Source organism: Lagenorhynchus albirostris, chromosome 15, assembly GCF_949774975.1.
Source record: "Lagenorhynchus albirostris chromosome 15, mLagAlb1.1, whole genome shotgun sequence".
In the NCBI taxonomy this organism is placed as follows: domain Eukaryota; kingdom Metazoa; phylum Chordata; class Mammalia; order Artiodactyla; family Delphinidae; genus Lagenorhynchus; species Lagenorhynchus albirostris.
The window spans coordinates 64,792,158-64,810,627 of NC_083109.1; the positions used below are offsets into that span (position 1 = coordinate 64,792,158).

Here is an 18,470-nt window from a genome sequence, read left to right on the forward strand (position 1 = left end):
TCATTCCCATTGTTTGAACATCTTCCTGTGCCAGGCAGGATCAACCCTTTGCACAACTCCAGGGGTCGCATTCACTGGCAGCTACAGTTTCTCGCGAATGGTGCCCCCAGCTGTGTCGTTTAGCAGCCCTGCGGCTAGACGTCCCCTTATTTGGTCTCCCTTAATTCTTACAGTGTCTCTGTGGGTTACGTGATAATCTCCCTATCGTGCAGACTGGCACAGAGGCTCAGAGAAGCTATGCATCTGGTTCGAAACCTTGCAGCTTATAAGCATGGGGAGGGGGCAGCATTTGACCCTAGGTTACTCTGGCTCCAAAGATACTGCCAGAATTACGTGTGGTGCTTTCAAAACCATCCAGAGGTAGATAGAGGCAGAGTCAGGCCTGGGGGTGGGGAATGGGAAATTGTCAGACATCAAATAAATCCACTGGAATCCCTTACCCCAAGGGCGTCTGGCAGAGGGGCAGCCCAGGCTTCCCTCCAGCCAAACACCTGAAGGCAGGGGCGTCCCTCTGACCCTCATACAAATGTGCAGCAGGTGCTAGCAGAGGCTCCCCTTGCCCCTAATTCAGCACCTGAGGACAGGGGAAGCCGGGTGAAATGAACAAGGGCATGCAGGAGAGGGGAGGAGAAATTCCCTTGTGTGGTAGCTTCAGTGACTCAAGCTTTTGCTCCAAAGGCCAGGAGCACATTCTCATTCTTCCAAACCTCTTGGTAAGGAAAGTAAAGTCACAGAATGGCTGTTGGAGCTCAGGTCCCTGAGTCTGATAGACCAGGGTTCGCATCTGCCACTCCCTAGCTGGGTGACCCTGGGCAAGTATCTTCACCTCTCTGAGCCTCAGGTTGTCCATCAGTTAAGTCTATTAACACCCACCTGCTGGGCTGTAGTGGGAATTAAAGCATCATGTGGGTAATTCTCGGCCCAGGGTAAGTGCTGGATAAATGGTACCATAATAGCTAACCTCAGAGGATCTACTTCTGCGGTTTTCCCATCGTGACGATGGGAGTGGGAGGGTCTTCTGAGTCAGGCAGAGAGGGGTCCAGTGTACAGTTGGCATCTTGATTCTCTCCCTCCATCCCCTGTAGTTCCTGGCGAACCACAAGAACCCCGGGGCGGTACTGTTACTGCCTTTCGTTGTGTCCTGCATCAACCTGGTCATGCCTCGCTTCTACTCCGTGTTCAGGCTGGTGGAGCGCTATGAGATGCCAAGGCACGAAGTCTACAGCCTCCTGATCCGGTAAGTGTGGCTATCACTCCCCACACCAGCTTCCATTTTTATGGAGGGAAATGGATGGAAGCTAGAAAGGGTTACACTCAAGTATCAAAGTTCTGTTTTCCAGAAAGAATTTCAAGAATAAAGTGTGGGGCTTCCCCGGTGGCGCAGTGGTTGAGAGTCCGCCTGCCGACGCAGGGGACGCGGGTTCGTGCCCCGGTCCAGGAAGATCCCACATGCCGCGGAGCGGCTGGGCCCGTGAGCCATGGCCGCTGAGCCTGCGCGTCTGGAGCCTGTGCTCCGCAACGGGAGAGGCCACAGCAGTGAGAGGCCTAGCGTACTGCAAAAAAAAAAAAAAGAATAAAGTGTGTTTTTATGGTATGGGTTAATAGCCATGAAGTCCAAAGGGCCCTGAGGAAATACAGTTATTGAGTACATCTGCCTTTTGCTCAGAGTAATAGCTTATCTTTCCCAATTGCTCCCAGCCTGAGGATTAACATAGTTCTCAGTTATGAGATGTACAGATGGGCAGGTTGTGCACTGCACAAATGTTCTTGGCTAAGGCGTTGTGTGGGGACTGATATCATCCAGTGTTCCGATGAGTCAAACTGTGAGGCTGAGTACCCCCCCACTGAATCATCCGGGAGGAACAGGTGCATTTTTTTTTTTCGGTACGCGGGCCTCTCACTGCTGTAGCCTCTCCCGCTGCGGAGCACAGGCTCCGGACGCGCAGGCCCAGCGGCCGTGGCTCATGGGCCCAGCCGCTCCGCGTCATGTGGGATCTTCCCAGACCGGGGCACGAACCCGCATCCCCTGCATCGGCAGGCGGACTCTCAACCACTGCGCCACCAGGGAAGCCCCCACAGGTGCATTTTTGTAGTTCATCCACCCAAATGGAAGTGGAGAGGTTGCTTTTTGGCAATTCATTGGCTGGGAAGGGGTGGCTTTTTGTGATTCCCACAAAGGCACTGTATGTGCTAGAGGTGACCCCAGAGTTTTGATAAACAGAGTATAAAACTACCCAAATTGTGCCCTTATTGCTTCTTCCTGGCTAGTGCCCTGACCAGTTCCTGGTTACGGTGGTGTTTGTAATGATAAGGCTGTACATGCAGACTGACTTTCTTTATTGATCAATTCCAGAGCCATTACCTTACCATGGCCTCTGAGATCTGGCCCCTGGCCAGCTCTCCAACTTCATTTTCTGCTTCCCCCCCTCCTTCCTCAGTGCCTCCAGCCTTACTCACCTTCTGATTGTTCACAAACATGCCAAACTGCCTACCCACCTCAGGACCTTTGCACTGGCCATTCCTTGCTCCTGGAATAGCATATCTATGCTTATGTCTATGTTTCTAGTTTCTTCATACAGATCTTAAACATTTCTGTTACCCTTAAATTTGTAACAAGCATATTTTAACACACACATACACATATATACACATATATGTTTTAGATCAGCAGTTAGCAAACTACAGCCTGCAGGCCCAGCCTGCCTCCCATTTTCATAAATAAAGTCTTATTGGAGTGCAGCCATGTCCAGTGGCGACATATTATCTATGGCTGCTTTCCTGCTACAACTGCAGAGTTGGGACACAGACTGTATGGCCTGCAAGGTCAAAAATATTTACTGTCTGGCCTTTCACAGAAAAAGTTGGCTGACTTCTAAGATTAATGTTTAGAGTGAATCTATATATGTATTATTCTCCTGAAGAAAAAAATCTGAGAAAGCCTTCACTTCTACCCACCCTACACGTCTGGGGGCCTCCTTTCAATGGTTAGAAACAATTGGGATTTTGCGTGTGTGATTAAAGAAACCATTTTAAATGTACAATTCAGGGGCATAAAGCAATTTTTTTGGACATACACATTGTTTGACTGGCTTCTTTGCTCACCGGTGTTTGTTAAATGTATCTTACTTACAACTTCCTCGTTTTACAACAGACGATAAGACATCATTTTAGAGTAGATATCGGGATGGTCCGCCTTCTAAGTACTTCCACGTTCCCACATGTCTTTTATTTTGCCTTTCTACTTGAATGTGGGTTTGAGTGGGCCAAAGACTCTGTATTCTAACTACCTCTTCTGAGGTCTGCAGGTGTTGCTTTGAGGTTTTCTGACATCTGGCATGGTCAAATAATCACCCAGCTGCCCTTTCCAGACACTTCGTATCTGCTGTCTCTGTGCTCCGGGCATCCTCAGAACTACCACAAGCTCTGAGGAAGTCCTCTGCCAAATTTGTTTTAAACTGGGGTTTTCTCCAACCCCTTTTGATATTTTCATCTTTCTTTAATCTTTTCATAGTTTTATTTCTGCTTTCTATTTTCCATAAATTCCTCTGTATTTCTGGTCTGTCCTTGGTGACTTGTTTTCCTCTCCTTTATGGGTCTTTTAGCTTTTAACTTTTCTATCATTTCAATGGAATTTGGATAGAGAGGTGGTAGGCATGTATGCTCAGTGTGTCATTTTGATCTAATCCCTTTATCTAATTTGCATTTTTCTGATCCCAACAGAGATTCATTCTCTTTTAATATATATTAGCCCTACGTATTGCTTCATAAAATATTTAAGATCTTCTCTACACGCAGAGAAAATGAGAAAGCTCAGAAATAGACAATCATTCTGACCTATGATAAGCTTCTCTCGGCTTAGAAGAGTGTGTTTTCTAGTTTAACCTGGAGTTATACTGCAGTAAATGTACATAAAGTTCTGACACCCATTCTGATGTGTGGGGTTTTCCCACATCACTAAGCCATTCTCCACTATCAGTTGGTGTCCTATAATTTAATTCAACTCTGACACTATCTACCTGGAGATAGCGTCAGATCCCACAAGGTAAGGGCTCAGTCCCACAAGACTGCCCCCACCCCTACTTCAGATGCCAGTCGCAAATCCATGTGGTCACCCGGGATTCTGACCGACTAGCTAGAGATCGGAGGTTCCAACGAACTTCTCCTCAGGTTTGATTAGTTTGCTAGAACGGCCCACATAATTCAGAGAAACACTTTACTTACTAGATTACTGCTTTATTATAAAAAGATATAACTCAGGGACAGCCAGGTAGAAGAGGTATGTAGGGCAAGGTTTGGGGAAGGGGTGCGGAGATTCCTTGCCCTCTCAGAGATTTCCACTCTCTCCAAATATTGTCCTGTCACCAATCCGGAAGCTCTCTGAACCCCCTCCTTTTGGGTTTTTATGGAGGCTTCATTACATAGACGTGATTGATTAAATGATTGGCCACTGGTGGTTGAACTCAATCTCCAGCCCCTCTCCCCTCCCTGGAGTCTGAGCTAGGCAAGCTGAGTTCAGAACTTCTAATCACAAGATTGGTTGTCATGGCAACCAGCCCCTAACCTTAATAGACCTCGGGGCTTCCCAACAGTCACTTCATTAATATAACAAAAGGCACCTTGATAGCTCTCCTCATTTAGAAAGTTCCAACGGCTTTAGGAGCTCAGTGCCAGAAAAGGGAAAGAAGACCAAACACATATTTCTTATTATAAATCACAGTATCACTGTATACTAAGGTGTCAATCCAGTAGATATTGAGGGTCTACTATAGGCTAAGCACTGGGTAAGAGGTTTGGGATCTGGAGTTGAAAAGACAGATCTTGTCCCTTTCTTCACAATGTTGTCTAGCGCAATGGTTCTCTACTTTTAGCATGCACCAGAATTACCTGGACGGATTGCTGGGCCCCAACCCCAGAGTTTCTGATTCAGCAGATCCGGGTTGGGGCCAGAAAGTGTGCCTTTCTAACAAGTTTACAGATGCTGCTGCTGGTCTGGGGACCACACTTTGAGAATCACTGGTCTAGTGGTACATGATTCTTGACACACCAAGGCTGAAGACTTCTTAAAACCAGAAGGTATTGATTTAGGCAAAGTGACTGGGTTTAAGACCTCAGGCTGTTCAATCAGATGGTCCTCGGTTTGAACCTTTGCCATCCCCCTAAACAGTGTGATCTCATACAAGTTATTTCATCTCTCTGCGTTTCAGTTTCCTCATCAGTAAGATAGGCATAAAATACCACCTACCTGATGATAGAGTTGTAAAGATGAAGAGGGATGATTTGATAAAGTGCTTAGCACGTTTACTGTCCATGGTAGCACCTGATGAATATAGTATGTATGTGTACTACTGTTACAGTGAGAAATGAAATCAGGTAGTTTGGAGATACCTAAAAGAAGGTGTATCAGTCAGAATAAATGAGGTGAAACTGTGGTAACAAATATCCCCCACCTCGAGCTCTCAGTGGTCTAGAATACAAATGTTTATTTCTTGTCCATGCTACATGCCCATCGTGGATTGGCAGGGGACTTCTGCTCGTGTTAGTCACTCAGGGGTCCAGGCTGAGATTGCAGCAACCATCTCAAATACTTCTGATTGTCATTCCAGAGGGAAGACAGTGAGTCTTGAAGAGTCTCACTGGCATTTAAACGCTCTAGTCTAGAAGTGACACAAAATGACATACATCATTTCTGCTCACAACTCATTTGCCAGATCTAGCCATATAGCCCCACTCAACCACAGGGGGGCAGGAATTTCCATCCTACTCTATGCCCCAAAGGAAATATTGGCAAACAGCACTGATGACTGCTGTGGAGGGTAATGGTAGTTGTTTTCACTTCTGTTTTTTAGAAACATCCTTCTGAAATTATCAATCGTTGGAATTCTTTGTTACTATTGGATCAACACTGTGGCCCTGGCTGGTGAAGAGGTGAGATTTCCATGCTGTTTTGTCTTAAGCTTGCCTTTGACTGCCAGGGAGGAAGTGAGTTTCTCAAGAGCTTCTGCTTATGATATTAGAGCAGATATCATGTTATTTTTCCATCCATCTCTCCATCTACTTATCCATCTATTCATCTAATCATCCATCAATTCTTCCATCCATCCTTCCATCCATCCTTGGGCCGTACACCTGAAACTTTCCTCATTCAGCCAAATCTAAAAGCTCTCAATCCATCAGCTCATAGCACTGACTTCCTACAGAGGTAGCTAACCACCAGTTTCATAAGCTGATTAATTCAACCTTCCCGTTTGTGCTGGTCTGCTAAACCTCTAGGCCACTTTCTTAATCAAGAAGATATTAATTGATTTTTCATAAGGTTAATAAGCAAAAGGAGTGGAGGCATTATTCGCCATTGACACCTCCTGCTCTCCTTGGTTAAGAAACGGGATCCAGAGGGCATAGAACAAAGAAGAAAAGTGTTAAAGGGGAGAGCTAGTGAGAAGGGAAAGTTTGGGTACCTGAGGAGGGCAAGCCTTAATGGGGGAAGAAGGAGCACAGGAAGAGAATAAACATTCTTGAAAACAAATTCACCCTAAAGGTGCATTTCTGTTGAGAGTGGGTCTGCTTTTCTGGACACACAAAAACTCGGTCAAACTAAGCCACCAGCCACATTCTTAGGAGCACAGGGGGCCAGGAACAGATGGGAACTAAGTGGAGACAACAGCCTCCTCCCACATCCCAAATCTTGTTTGCCTTCCAGTGTTGGGAAACCCTCATTGGCCAAGAAATCTACCGGCTCCTTCTCATGGATTTTGTGTTCTCTTTAACTGATTCCCTCCTGGGGGAGTTCCTGAGGAGGTAAATATTTGTTTGTCTCCGAGTAATTATATCTGACGTTGTAACCAGAGCCATAGTCCTGGCTGAGCATGAAGTGTGGGTCCCTTCTGTACTCTAAGTGTATGTTGTTCTAAGTCTGCCTATTGTCCTTTGAAACATTGTTTTCTTCTGAATTAACTGAAATTTCATCTTGACCTGACAGTCCTGTTGTCAAAGTTCATTTAGTTCAATTGGCCCTATGCAATCTCCTGAGAAAGTTCTATAAATTAAACACAGAAACAGAGAGTCATTTGAAATCTTATCCACAATAGACCATTTTAATATTCTAGTCTATGTATATTCCTCCAGATTTGTCTATGCACTGCTTTGTGTGTGTGTATACTATATAATTTTCAAAGACAAAAATGGGGTCACACTGCAAAATCGCCATGGAGTTTGCTCTTACTAATTCTGTCAGTATGCCTTGTCATCTTTCCATGCCTGTACCTATAGATTTATCTCATTGCTTTCGTTGAATTTAATTAATGCACGAATTTTTATTTTAGACTCCAGGTGTGCAGGATTAGGGCAATGTCATCATTGGCCCATGTGTGGTCCTCTTTTATTTATTCATTTATTTTATAATAATATTATGAGCATCTCATTCCTAATAGACATTTACTTATTTTTGCAAATTGCCCTAGTGATAAGATGGCATGGCATAATACTGATTCCTTCCTCAGTGGGTAGGTTGAAAGCCAAATTTCCTCACTCAGTTTGCCCAAACTCACTTTTAGTTTAGCCTCTGTCCAGGGTCTGGACATAAAGGTGAGAAGTTTTTTTTTGTTGTTGTTGTTTTGTTTACTTTTTACAACAGTTTTTTACTGGCAATTCTTCCGTAAGAAAAAAAATCAAAGTGGTCTCAAGTTTCTTCAGAATAAATGGGGACGTAGGGCTCCTCCTTGTGGACTTAGAAAACAGGGAAACACCATTAACTCAATAGCAGTAACTGAAAGCTGAAAAATTTCATTTATTTGGGTTGAGAGTGCTGAGTTTGGTCCCTGAAAAATAAGGTTTAACAAGCAAAAGGTGGTATAAACAAGATAATAGTTGGGATAATTTAAATAATTATCTTATTTAAATAATACCTATTTTAAATTCATAATTAATTATCTGTTTAAATAGTAGTTGGGATAATTTAAATAATGTTCTCTAGAATTTTTTTGAACCACTTTAGCAGTACCTCCATTGGAATGCATTGTGTTAATTCCATTTTCCCTCAATTATTTCTTCAAAAACATGCTCATACTTGGAATTTTCAGAAATTTGCAAGGGAACTTATGACTTTATTCCAAACTGGTGAGGATTTGTCCTCCTTTTTCGATTGTGAGGAATCTTTTGAAAGAGGGAGTTGATGGTTTGGGCACTAAACTCATGACATTTTCACAGAATCATTGGACTACGGCTTATCACGAGTCTTGGCCGACAGGAGTTTGACATTGCCAGGAATGTCCTAGAACTGATCTACTCACAGACTCTGGTGTGGTAAGTTTTGACAATCTTTGGCTTGCCCCGTGGTTCCAGCCTGACTGTGGACTAGGCATTTTGGTGGCAATGCCCAGAATCTGTGGTTTTCCAAAGCTGCATAGGTGATACCAAATCCAGCCAGTCTGAGAACCATGAATTCATGTCCCAGACTGTTCTTTTCCTTTATGAGGACTTCAGCCAAGAATCAACATAGAGCAGGGATTCCTAACCTGGAGGGCCCCGGGCCGTATCCAGCCTGCAAGTGTGTTTTTCTTGTCCGATGCAGTGCTTTTTCTAAAAATTTGAATTAACCACCAGTATTTAAGAATCAGGGGATTTCACATAAAATTTAAAATTTCTGACTTCTCGCCAAAAAAGGAAAGATCTAGATCATCTCCCATTATGGTAACAATTGTCTGGGCCTTGAGCTGGGGTGAGTGGTTCCAGTTTGCTGCAGACCCACCTTGAACTATTGTCTCCCCAGTATTGATTTGCCATTTCTTGTTGCCCTTATGCTGTCAGTTTTTTTATGGTAGAAAACTTTACTTTGTATTGATATCGCAACAGAACTGGGAAAATAAAGGCAGAGAAAGTTGCCTTACACTCGATCTGCTTCACTCCCTGGTGGTGGGGCCCTGGTGGGACCTCTGTAGCCTTTGGGGTTTGCCACCTCAATTTTGGCAATTGTGTATGCGTGCATGTGCATGTGTGTGTGCGCGCGTGTGTGTGAGCATGCATGTGTGTTTTGAGGATAGACAGCTAGTGGCATCAAATTTTTGACAAGCTCACCTAGAAACTCAAACCAATAGCCAGTGACTATTTTTATTTATTTATTTTAACATGATGTAGCTAATGCCAGAATGCTGCATGGCATATTGCATTGCCAGGTTCCATCTTTTGGGGGGTTGCTAATCTGAAAGTAGGGGATTTGGAGTTGAATAAACTTGGATTCTGGGGCTGGCTCTTCTACTCACTGAGGTCACTGAGCTTCTCTGAGCCTCAGTCTCATCTGTCAAACGCACATAATAACAGCTGCCTTTGAATTGTGTTGAGGATTAAATCAGATGATACAAGAAAACTGCTTTGCAATCTCCGACGTGCCATACAACTGTAAAGTGCTTTATTTTCCAGCTCTTTAAAGTTGCCCCGGGTGATTTGGCTATCTGCAAATAACTCACTAATGTCAATGAATTTATTTTTGGAGGTGGTGAGGACTTTTTCTTTGTGTAGTTTAGCTGATGCATTTGCACACTGCCAGGTCACCCACTGGCAACTGGGCAGTTTACAAAGGCCTTTTACTCACATTATCTCAATGAACAGGATGCCGTTGGGCAAATAACATAAACTCTCTCTAAACCTTGGTTTTCTAATCTGTAAATGGGGGCGATGCTCGTACCTACTTCGCGGGGTTTTGGTAAGGATTAAATGAGAAAATGTATGCATTAAGTGCTTAGCGAGTAACTGATTCAGAAATGTTTATAAGTAGGGATATTACATGGCTGTTGTTATCCTTAAGGGCTCTTTTAAAAAAATTGTTGTAAAAAACACATAACATAAAATTTACCATCTTAACCACTGGTAAGTGTACAGTTCAGTAGTGTTGAGTACATTCACATTGCTGCGTAACCAATCTCCAGAACTTTTTCACCTTGCAAAATTGAAACTCTGTACCCATTAATCAACAACTCCCCATTCCCTCTCCCCTCCAGCCCCTGGCAACCAGCATTCTACTTTCTGTTTCTTTGAGTTTGACTAGTCCAGATACTTCATATAAGTGGACTCACATAGAATTTATCTTTTTGTACTCGTTTATTTCACTTAGCATAATGTCCTCCAGATTCATCCATACAGCATGTGTTAGTTAGAATTTCCTTCCTTTTTAAGGTTGAATAATATTCCATTGCGTGTATGTACCACATTTTGTTAATCCATTCATCTGCCAGTGGACACCAGGGTTACTTATGCTTTTTAGCTATTGTGAATAATTCTACTATGAATATGGGTGTACAAATATATCTTTGAGACCCTGTTTTCAATCCTTTTTGATATATACACAGAAGTGGAATCGCTGGATTGTATGGTACTTATGAGCACTCAAATTTTTTGTTGTTTAATAAGTAATGTGGGTAAGTCATCTGATTCAGTATCCAGGTTTTTGAATCCTAGAGGCTGAGCCCTCATACTATTGACCATTCGACAGAGATTCCCAAGGGAAGTGTTAGCTTCGAGGCGGGAAAGCTTACAATGAGATGCTCATTATTCTGGGCCTTTAAGGTTTTTGTTAATAAATCATAAATAAGCACAATCGGAAACACACATATCTTTTCCTTTCTCTGTGGCAATTATAGATTTAATCTCTGTGGGTTTTAGGAGAATATTGCCTTTGATGATGAGCTTTAAAAGAAGATAATAGAGTGACAGAAATTGAGTGTATGTTAGGGATGATGGTAGAAAATGAGGTGAGGAAAATGTTTCCCAAACTTTAGTCTTTTGTACACCAGCCTGCCTATTTTTGGGGCATATCTATCTATCACCTGTACTGTTTTTGACTTAATATTATCTTTTAAATTGTTTGCCTTTTTAAAATTTAAATATATTTTTAATGAGTCTTTATCATCATCAATGGAAAATCATATCATTTGACAGAAATTGCAAGTAATTTGAAAAATAAAATCAATCCCATCACAAAAAGTCATTAAATTCTAGCTAGGGCTTCCCTGGTGGTGCAGTGGTTGAGAGTCCGCCTGCCGATGCAGGGGACACGGGTTTGTGCTCCGGTCCGGGAAGATCCCACATGCCATGGAGCAGCTGGGCCGGTGAGCCATGGCCGCTGAGCCTGCGCGTCTGGAGCCTGTGCTCCACAACGGGAGAGGCCACAACAGTGAGAGGCCCGCGTACCGCAAAAAAAAAAAAAAAAAAATCTAGCTAGATGCTGCTGTCTGTCAAGGCTCTCAGTCTAAAGGCTGCTTCTTTTTTTAAAGAAATGGAGGTTGGAAAGCGTTAGAACTTAAGGACCTTCTAGCACCAAACTGAGATTTTTTTTTCTTTTGGCCTCAGAAGCACTGGGGAGAGCTGAGTAACTCGATGCAGTTTAATGCCTATCCCTGCAGGATTTCAGGCCTTCTTGAATGCCAAAGGGGGAGGAGGAATTCACGTCCCACATGTGGGACACCTGGATTAGGGCTGGCTGAAGGCCTCTGGTGGTTTAATTGATGGCTGTGTGGGTAGCATTCTCTGCAAAATCTCTTTTCCAGAGCTGTGGATACTGTGTATGGTGGGACTTGCCTGCTTTGCTGTGTTGGAATCAGGCTCCCTCTGTATGAGTTTTCTAGGGTGGCTACAACAAAGTGCCACAGACCGGGTGGCTTAAACCACACACATTTATTTTCTCACAATTCTGGAGGCTCAAAATGCAAGATCAAGGTGTTGGCAGGGTTGGTTTCATCTGAGGCCTCTGTCCTTGGCCTGTAGATGGTGCCTTCTCCCTGTGTCCTCACCTGGTCTTCTTCCCTCTGAATGAGTCTGTTAGGGCCCACATGCGGTCAGGGGCCTCATTTTACCTTAATTATCTCCTTAAAGGCCTTATCTCCAAATACAGTAGCATTCTGAGGTACTGGGTTAGGACTTCAACACATGAGTTTCGGAGGGACAGAACTCAGCCCATAACACCCTCTTTCCCTGCCCTCCGCACAGATTCCCTGTGTCTCCCCTGATCTCTGACACTCATCCCCTTTCTCTCATAGGATTGGAATCTTCTTCTGCCCTCTGCTGCCCTTTATCCAAATGATGACTCTTTTCATCATGTTTTATGTCAAAAATGTGAGTCAGTCTGAAGGTGGAACCATTCGGCTTTTCTCAGTCCCATGTGACCCAGTGGTGGCTGGAATTGGGTGTGGGGGCTGCTGGGAAAGGTGTCAGGGAGCTGGTGTCTGGCTGGGGTCCCTCTGGCCTGCTTCTCCGGCTACAGAAGGGAGGTGACTGCTTCTCTTTCTTCAGATCAGCCTGATGATGAATTTCCAGCCTCTGAGCAAAGCCTGGCGGGCCTCACAGATGATGACTGTCTTCATCTTTTTGCTGTTTTTCCCGTCCTTCACTGGGGCCCTGTGCACCCTGGCCATCACCATCTGGAGGTAGGAGATGGCAGACTTGGGGTGGGTGCGTGTTTTAACATATAGGTTTTATCATTCTTCAGGTATGGTGAGGCCAGCAGATCAGGAGACGACTACCACTGAAAAAATAATTTGTTATACTCACAGACCCCAAAGGGAGGGGGCACATCACACCATGGGTGGGTCACATGGGGAGGCACCAGGGTCCGTCAGAGGCAGAGGGAGAGAGCAGTCAACGTGGTCAAAAGTCTTTATTGTGGTTTCGGTGGGGAGGAAAGGGAAAGGCAGGGTTAGCGTGCTTAGGAGGGGTAAGTTTGAATAATCTCAGCAGGCTCTGGGGTATAGGGACCCTCTGGAGTTGGCTGGTATGTGCCCTGGGGTGATGGGGGCAGAGGAACAGGGCCCAGAGTGTGAGCGCTTGAGAGAGGAGCTGGAGGTGGGATGGGGGCTCAGGTTTGCATAAGAAAGGCATGCTTTGTAGGCTAGCCCTGGGAAAGGCAGTCTCTGCAGGATCAGTAAGGCCCCAGATGCCGCAGGTCAGAATAAAAAGACATGCTTCATTCAGTGTTTAACCCAAGTTGCCTTGGTAACCAACAGATGCTGCTACAACCAAGGGAGGCAATATATCCAAGTTGGGTCACCGCCCGCCAGGTGCCCAGTCTTGACGGCACGCTTCCTTACTTCCTCCAAGTTCTGCAGCTTCCCAGCTGGGGAGAAGGCAGCTCTCCACATGCAGAACAGAACTTCCTCTAATGAACTGAAAGGCCCTGTCTGGTCAGGCTCCCCCTTACCTCTCCAACCTCACCCCCATGGCTCCATCCTACTCCAGCCTCAAGGCTCTCAGTCTGTTCCTGGGACCCTGGGAGCCTCTCCTCACATGGGATGGGGTTACATCTTTGAAGCGCTCTCCCCAGTCCCTTTGCTTGGCGGCCTTCCTTCCACCCTCATCTCAAAAGTCCTCTTGAAGACCTGACTTTCACCACCATCCTCGTCTTCTGTCAGCACCCCCCTCCTCTCTCAGGGTGGTTTCCTTTGTTCGTTCCCTAGTTCGTGTCAGAAATGCCTTTGAATCTTTGTTTAATTACATACTCATTGCTTGACCATCTTTCCCACTAGAACCTGGGAGGGCAGGTATCATGTCTGTTTTGTTTACTGTGGACTCTCCAGGGCTTAGTATCTAGCACAGAGCCTGGTACTGATCTCAAGGAGACAGCAGTGAGCGTTGGCTTGAAGCAGAATCTTAGTTCCCTGCCCAGGACTTGAACCTGGGTAGCCTGGCTGAAAACCAGGAATCCTAGCTGCTAGACCAGCGAGGGCTAGAGGCTAGAAGCAAAGTTCCCCTGGCTCTTGCCCCGTTTGAAAGCAAGAATATTTCAAGGAGGCAAAAACTGTAAAAACAGGTACAAAGCTTATTATTAGAGACACAGCACAGCAAGTGGGAGAGCACACAGGGAAACAGTTTTTTTAATTTAAGACAGAAGCAAGGCAGAGATACACACCTGGAGAGAAAAGGGTGTGGGTGTCCTCCCTAATGAGGAGGAATGCAGTAAAGAGGCGGTTAGGTCATTTATATAGAGCAGTTCTTGCACAACTTTTAGCCAAGATGGATTCCAGCGCAGAGGCCTGTGGGAGGCCTGGCATCACCTATTATGGGGTGGAGCCCCCTCCTTTTTAACCCCAAGGAGTCTTTCTGTGCATATGTAGTCAGGGAAGTCTCCGTGACCTCAAGAATCAGAAATATGTGTTCTCTTTATCTGGGCAGGACTCAGCTCCTCTCTGCCCCTGCCATTACTGTTAAAGTGTCCACTGGAGACAAAGTCCAGCTATTTACCCTGTTCCTGTTGTTATTTCTATCTGGAAGTATAGAAAGGAAACTGGCTTGTAAATGTCTAACCTGGAGCCCATCTATCTCCTGCCTCAGTACAAGGGCAGTAAACCTTTGTAGAATGAATGAGCAACCGAACATACAACAAGGGAGTTGATTTTTAGGATACTCGTGGAACTGGAACCATGAGGGTCTCAGCGGCTTCAGGGCAGGCTCCTCTGTTCTGTGATGTCCTTGACTCTCTCGCCGTGTTTACTCTCTTTTCTCTCTTCCTGACCAGTTCCTTGTTGCCTTCTAGTTTCTGCTTGTTCACAACAACTGATTTCATGTGGCCATTATTACCACAACTCCAGCTTCCCTAGATTACAGCCTCCCATCTTTGTATTTCTTAGTTCAAGTTCCTAAGGAAGAGAGTCTGATCGTCCCAGTTCATTTCTTTGTGCCAGGATACCACTGAGACCCCTCTGCCTGGTTTTTGGATTGGTTACGGTTGGATCAGGTGATACCCCTGTCCAAGAGCTGGTCCTTGGAGTGCAGGTCACGAAAACAAAACACACCAGCTGGGGCTATGAGCAAGAGGGTTTCCTTTGCAGGGGGATGTGGGTGGAGCAGGTAAGAATTGCTGGTTCCATGTTCAGAGCCCAGAAATGACTGGGCTATTCTAGAATAAACTATACCTGAGTCTGGCACTAGACATGCTTCTCTGTCCCTTGTTTTATCAGATTGACACCTTCAGCTGACTGTGGCCCGTTTCGAGGTCTGCCCTTCTTCATTGAGTCCATCTACAGGTGGATTGACACCCTGAGTCAAAGTCGCAGCTACCTGTGGGTCGTTTGGATCTACCAGAACCTTGTCGGCAGCGTGCACTTCTTCTTCATCCTCACCCTCATTGTATTGTAATTGGGGGCCCTTGGAAAACTAGTGGGGGAAATACCTCATCTACACGTCATGTGGGCAGCCGAGGGCTGTTTGGTGGGAAGGCAAAGACTACAGTGGGGCTGTGTTCTGGGTCATCCCGACTCTGCCCTTGAATTTTTCTAAAAGTTATTTAATATCTTCTTATCATTTTTTGGGGGGGGCTGTTTTGTTTTGTTTTTTTTTTTGGCGGTACGCGGGCCTCTCACTATTGTGGCCTCTCCCATTGCGGAGCACAGGCTCCGGACGCGCAGGTTCAGCGGCCATGGCTCACCGGCCCAGCCGCTCCGCGGCATGCGGAATCCCCCTGGATCGGGGCACGAACCCGTGTCCCCCGCATCGGCAGGCGGACTCCCAACCACTGCGCCACCAGGGAAGCCCTGCCATTCTTTCTTTTCTTCTCTTCCAGAATCATCACTTACCTTTACTGGCAGATCACAGAGGGAAGGAAGATTATGATCAGACTGCTCCAAGAACAGATCATTAACGTAAGTCCCATTGGATCCCTTTGTTATTCTCCCCTCCTTTTTAACATTTTGTAATGGAAATTTTCAAACATAGTCCAAAATAGAGAATAGTACAATGAATCTTCCCACCACCTAGCCCTGACAACCATTAACCTTTGCATACTCTTATGTCCTCTACACTATCTCTTTGCTGTAAATCTCGATTATTTTCAAGCAAAATCCTAGCCTTTATATCATTTTATCTGTAGACTCTTCTATATGCCTGAGAGATACACCCTTTTAAAAAACATAACCACGGTACCAATCATCACACGTAAAAGAAAATTTAGTAATTCCTTACTATCATCTTATAGTCAGTCAATGGTCAAATTTCCGCAACTGTCCCATTGTGTCTTTTTTTTGCGGTACGCGGGCCTCTCACCGCTGTGGCCTCTCCCATTGCGGAGCACAGGTTCCGGAAGTACAGGCTCAGCGGCCATGGCTCACCGGCCCAGCCGCTCTGCGGCATGTGGGATCTTCCCGGACCGGGGCACAAACCCGTGTCCCCTGCATCGGCAGGCGGACTCTCAACCACCGCGCCACCAAGGGAAGCCCGCATTGCCTTTTTACAGCAGGATTACTCAAGTCAAAATCTGAAAAAGTGTCACATGTTGCATTTGGTTGATGTGTTGTTTACATTTCTTTCAGTCTATAGCTGTTCACACTTCCTGCTTCTCTTGCCATTTATTGTTGGAGAAACCAGGTCTTTTGTCTTGTAGTCATTCCCACATTCTGGATATATCTGATTTGTAACCCTGCGGTGGTGTTTAGCACGTTTATTTCTTTTTTCTTGTTTTTTAGCAAGTTTTAATTAATTTATTTATTTTTGGCTGCGGTGGGTCCTCATTGCTGCGAGTGGGTTTTTCTCTAATTGCGGCGAGCGGGGCTACTCTTCATTGCGCACGGGCTTCTCATTGTGGTGGCTTCTCTTGCTGGGGAGCAAGGGCTGTAGGCGTGCAGGCTTCAGTAGTTGTGGCGCACGGGCTTAGTGGCTCCGCGGCATGTGGAATCTTCCCGGACCAGGGCTTGAACCCGTGTCCCTGCATTGGCAGGCAAATTCTTAACCACTGCGCCACCAGGGAAGTCCCGAGCACATTTATTTCTTTAACCTCTATTTTAAAATTAAGGAAACTGGGCTTCCCTGGTGGTGAAGCCAATGTCCAGGACCCTACCTGCCTAAAAATCAACCTTTCCATCATTTACTTCCCAGCCCCACACCATCATTCATCCTCCATGTTTTTGTTTTTGTTTTCCTTCTTGGCAGGAGGGCAAAGACAAAATGTTCCTGATAGAAAAGTTGATCAAGCTGCAGGATATGGAGAAGACAGCAAGCCCCACCTTGTTCACGCCAGAAAGGAGAGACGTGGAGGTGAGGCTGGAAGCCGCCTTGGGATCCCTGTGACACAGATTTGCCCTCCTGGGAAAAGTGCATCAGGAAACGAGAATCACATCAGGGCACTTCACTTTCTGTGTTTTAACATTTCTGTATTTTTTATTAAAAAAAATAATACGCGGGCTTCCCTGGTGGTGCGGTGGTTGAGAGTCCGCCTGCTGATGCAGGGGACACGGGTTCGTGCCCCGGTCCGGGAAGATCCCACATGCCGCAGAGTGGCTGGGCCCGTGAGCCATGGCCGCTGAGCCTGTGCGTCCAGAGCCTGTGCTCCGCAGTGGGAGAGGCCACAACAGTGAGAGGCCCGCATACCACAAAATAAATAAATAATATGCATTCACCATGTTCTATGCCTGGCCCCATTCTAGGTTCTGGGGTTATCATGGTACCACAGTAGGGCTCTACCCTCGTGGGGCTTGCCTGCATCCTTTCCATAACCCAACCAAACAGAAATATATCCCACTGAGATGAAAAATGGCTTGAAATCTCACCCCACTAGGTTAATGCTTCAGTGTGTATTCTTCCGGATCTTTCCCCCAGGCATCTGCAAACAAGCATGCATCTACTAACATTCTTGTTTATTACAAAAAAGGGGTTACATTTTACACAACCCTCCCCCTCTCCCCGCTTAATACTGTATCTCAGACATCGTTTCAGTCTGTACCTACTTGGACATTTGGGTTGTTTACAGTTTGTTTTTTTTTTAATACTAAAAGCGATGTGTAATGAAACATTTTTTATTATAATTGTTTTATGTGAGTGTTTTATCTGCCACAGGCATGCACATGATAATGTTAACAGATATTGCCATATCACGCTCTTAAAAAGATTTTTACCCATTTCATTCTTAACAAGAGATGCCTGGAATCCTGCTCTAATACCAAAGCCTGTGCTGGCTTCCTTGGTGTCCTAGAAAATGTGGATAAACAGTAAACCCACGTTAATTCAAATGCTACTAGTTTTAGAAGTTATGATCTTGTCAGAAGAGACTGCCATGTCGTTTACTGCCTGTTCAAATGAATACCATCAGCACAACATAGGTAAGGGATCTAGAGGCCCACCTTTGAAGGCAAGGATTATGAGTGTACCTTTGCAGGTCCTAATATATTACCTGGTATATATTGTAAATGCTCAGTAAATATCTGTGAAATGAATGATTAAATGAATGGAATCACTGCCCATAAAAATTGAAACATGTTTGATATTTCTATGGCTGAATCTTGGTCTTAATCTGTCACCTGTTAATATTAAAATGGTGAGGTCTCACAAGTCTCACCACTGATGCAGCAGGATCTGAGGTGTACACTCTCTTCCAGTGATGAGATTTCTTGTTTTCTTCTTTTTTAGCAATCTGGTCCTCTGCGTGTCAGAGAGCATGATGCTGCTCGAGGTGAGTACCTGACTGGCACTGAGTAAGGCCTAATTCATCCAGATGATAGGTCCCA

The 18,470-nt window shown here is 45.2% G+C and overlaps 1 protein-coding gene across 4 annotated transcripts in view; it reads left to right on the top strand.

The window, feature by feature from the left end:
- TMC5 (transmembrane channel like 5) overlaps window positions 1-18,470 on the top strand; it is a 40,122-nt gene that overhangs the window by 20,268 nt on the left and 1,384 nt on the right. For 3 of the 4 annotated variants that reach the window (XM_060124113.1, XM_060124114.1, XM_060124116.1), the window contains 10 exons: window positions 1,086-1,237; window positions 5,847-5,925; window positions 6,698-6,795; window positions 8,203-8,298; window positions 12,024-12,099; window positions 12,277-12,410; window positions 14,937-15,110; window positions 15,539-15,617; window positions 16,900-17,004; window positions 18,373-18,415. In XM_060124113.1, the coding sequence (XP_059980096.1) occupies window positions 1,086-1,237; window positions 5,847-5,925; window positions 6,698-6,795; window positions 8,203-8,298; window positions 12,024-12,099; window positions 12,277-12,410; window positions 14,937-15,110; window positions 15,539-15,617; window positions 16,900-17,004; window positions 18,373-18,415 (1,036 nt within the window). The remainder of the gene's footprint in view (window positions 1-1,085; window positions 1,238-5,846; window positions 5,926-6,697; window positions 6,796-8,202; window positions 8,299-12,023; window positions 12,100-12,276; window positions 12,411-14,936; window positions 15,111-15,538; window positions 15,618-16,899; window positions 17,005-18,372; window positions 18,416-18,470) is intronic. The other variant, XM_060124115.1, reaches the window with a different exon arrangement.